Source organism: Myotis daubentonii, chromosome 3, assembly GCF_963259705.1.
Source record: "Myotis daubentonii chromosome 3, mMyoDau2.1, whole genome shotgun sequence".
Taxonomy (NCBI): domain Eukaryota; kingdom Metazoa; phylum Chordata; class Mammalia; order Chiroptera; family Vespertilionidae; genus Myotis; species Myotis daubentonii.
Window position 1 is genome coordinate 85,768,529 of NC_081842.1, and position 3,512 is coordinate 85,772,040.

The 3,512-nt window shown below is 41.6% G+C and overlaps 1 protein-coding gene across 1 annotated transcript; it reads left to right on the forward strand.

Annotated features, from left to right (window-relative positions):
- The first annotated feature begins 923 nt into the window (after positions 1–923).
- On the forward strand, positions 924–1,306 carry LOC132230486 (large ribosomal subunit protein eL43). The gene has a single exon (XM_059688044.1). It carries the CDS (start codon positions 952–954, stop codon positions 1,228–1,230), a length of 279 nt encoding a protein of 92 aa, XP_059544027.1. The 5' UTR covers positions 924–951; the 3' UTR covers positions 1,231–1,306.
- The last annotated feature ends 2,206 nt before the right edge of the window (positions 1,307–3,512 follow it).

Consider the following 3,512-nt stretch of genomic DNA (forward strand, 5'->3'; position numbering starts at 1 on the left):
CAGATGAGATTGGCATTTGACTCAGTTAAGTAGCTTGCCCTCCCCAATGTGGGTGCGAGTTGTCTAATCCATTGAGAGCCTGAAGAGAACAGAGGGCAGAGGAAGGAGGAATTCACCCCTATTGCTCCCAATTGAACCAGGATATCAGTATTCAGCCTTGGACAGGGATTTATACCATTGGCTCCCCTGGTTCTCAGGCCTTCGGATTTGGACTGAAATTATGCCACTGGCTTTTCTGGGTCTCCAGCTTGAAGACAATGTATCATGAAACTCTTTAGCCTCCCTAATTACATGAGCCAATTCCTCATAATAAGCAAACAAACAAGTAACCTATTAGCTCTGTTTCTCTGGAGAACCCTGACTAATACAGGGTTATCCACCCTTGCATCTTCTTAGAATCCCCATTTCCCCTGTCTATGTGGCAAATTCACACACATACTTGAAGCCTCAATTTGATCTTTAACTTCTCACTGAACTCTGGGGAAAGAAATTTACTATGTTCTCACTGTACTTTGCATACCTTCACCATAGCACTTATTATATTTTACTCTCATTATTAGTTTAAATATCCCATCTCCCCACCTACAGCACATACAGAAGAAAAAGAGAGGCAAGAAGAAAAAGAGAGGCAAGGCAAGGGTAAGAGGGGAAAAAAGACACTGTCAGCAGCATCCCAAGATAGCATAAAGTTTGTTTCAGTTGTAAATATCAAAAAGACAGAGAGAGTGTACATTTAACTTATGAAACAAGCAAGACATAACTCAAGATTGACTATTTAATAAATGATTTGATTATGTTGATATGAACCAAAACACTTCCCAACCTTTTCTTTGTGTGCTGTGAACATAAGAAATAAAAAAATTAATTTAAAAAGGATAAAAAAATGTCTTAGTTTACAGAGGTAATAAAGAAAATTTCTAGCTCTCGGCGTCCGACCTGGTTCGCGGCGACATGGCCAAACGCACCAAGAAGGTCGGAATCGTCGGTAAATACGGGACCCGTTATGGCGCCTCCCTCAGGAAAATGGTGAAGAAAATTGAAATCAGCCAGCACGCCAAGTACACCTGCTCCTTCTGTGGCAAAACCAAGATGAAGAGGCGAGCGGTGGGGATCTGGCACTGTGGTTCCTGCATGAAAACCGTCGCTGGTGGTGCCTGGACCTACAACACCACTTCTGCCGTCACAGTAAAGTCAGCCATCAGAAGACTGAAGGAATTGAAAGACCAGTAGAAGCTCCACAGTTTGAAACATTGCGAGCCTATAATAAATGGGTTAATTTATATAACAAAACAAAAAAAAAAGAAAATTTCTAGGATTCAAACTCACACCTAAGAGCTACAAAATTTATCAACCCATGCCAAGTTCACCTCCATTTTGTATTCACATAAAATGAACCCTTGGTTGCATTTTATTAGCATTTCCTTCACTTAGCATTGCCTACATATAGCATCATAACCTTTAAGCCTGCTGGAAAATGTAATAAAGAAGAAAAGTTTTGTCATATTTTAAATATTAAAAAGGAAACAAATTACTCTGGTCTTTGATAAGTGATGAATATGCTGTAAGCCAAAGTCCTGCCACAGGATTAGAAATTGATTTAATCTTTCAAAATATCTGACCTTCCACTAACTCCTAAAGTAAGCCAAAAATTAAATATAAATGCCACAACACATAAAATGTGTTATAAAAACTGGGCCAATATGGTACATTGGGAAAATTTCTACTTGTGTAGAAATCCAAAATATTAACATATGTATTTTTCAATTTTATCTTTAGTCTTGTTTATTCAAGGCTTTATTCATATTTCCATTCACACTCTATTCAAAGCATGTTGACCTTACTTCTGTCCCTTGAGTATAACAAGCTCATTCCCACTTTGGCCTTTGCATTTGCTTCACGTGCTTGTATTCTTCCCCCAATAATTTGTATGACTGATTCCTTTTCATCTGTCCTGTCTCAACAAAAATGTCATATCCCATCTTCAATATCACTTCCTCAGAGATACTTCAACTGAACATCTTAGCTACAGGAGCACCATCCACCCCTCCAAACTCTATAAGCATATAAAATTAAATTATTCAATTATCTTTGTATTTATATTCTTCTTCCTGACCTTAACAAGCAAGCTTCCTAAGGGCTATTTTTTTTTTCCTTTGTGACCAGGACATAGAACTCTGGTAGGCAGTTAGACATGAGTAGAGCAAAGATGATGAGCCAGGTACAGAAGGTAACCAGGGTGGGGAACCCCAGGTGCCTGGCAAAGGACACTTGTAGGGTGGGACCTCATCCCCAGGGAGACGTTTCCTCCACTAGCATATTCCTAGTCATGAGCTTGGACCCCCTCACCTGTTCTCCCTGGAGATAACATCTAGGCCTCAGCTGTATTTCAGCTCCAGGTCCAGAGAAGCAACAAAACCAGTCATGGCTGACCTCAAGACCAGCTGCATTGAATAATGATCCCCTGCCCTGGTGCCAGCCAATCAATCAGTGGAGACCACAACCCTGAAAGGACACACCTGCCCAATATTCTATTAAGGTCTTCCACTTGAACCTCCCCTAACATTTCAGCCCTTAAACCAGCCGTGGGCAAACTACGGCCCGCGGGCCGGATCGGCCGTTTGAAATGAATAAAACTATTGAAATAAAAGACCGTAACCTTTTATGTAATGATGTTTACTTTGAATTTATATTAGTTCACACAAACACTCCATCCATGCTTTTGTTCCGGCCCTCCGGCCCAGTTTAAGAACCCATTGTGGCCCTCGAGTCAAAAAGTTTGCCCACCCCTGCTTTAAACCCATAGTGGTCGGCAAACTCATTAGTCAACAGAGCCAAATATCAACAGTACAACAATTGAAATTTCTTTTGAGAGCCAAATTTTTTAAACTTAAACTATATAGGTAGGTACATTGTTATTAACTTAATTAGGGTACTCCTAAGGCTTAGGAAGAGCCACACTCAAGGGGCCAAAGAGCCGCATGTGGCTCGCGAGTCGCAGTTTGCCAACCACAGGAGACGACCCAGTATGCTCTCCCTCCTGGGAGCACCATGCGCCTTGTGCCTTTCCCTTCCCCTTCGCCCCTTCCCCTCTCCCCAGGTGCTTCACCATTAGCTTCCTCACTCCCAAGCTCCAAGGGCCCTTTCTTTACCTCTATAACTTGTTTCCTAAGCCCATTTTTTCTAGAAATTACTTTTTCTATCTCTTTGATTTACCAAATACAGTGGGGCCTTGACTTATGAGTTTAATTCGTTCCGAGACTGAGCTTGTTAAGGAGCTCGTTAACTCAAATTACTCTGTCAACTCAATGCAAAAAATCGGCCTAGAGACAGCTGGTATCTCAAAAAACTCGTTAGTCGGGACACTCGTAAGTCAAGGCCCCACTGTAAATTTATTTCTTATAGTTTGGGTCTTGGCTCTGAATTCTTTGCTAGCCAGAAATCAAGGACCGAGGTTGCTGATCCCAGGTCCAGTCTTACACCAGAGGTCTAGTACCTGCTGCCATTCCCACCAC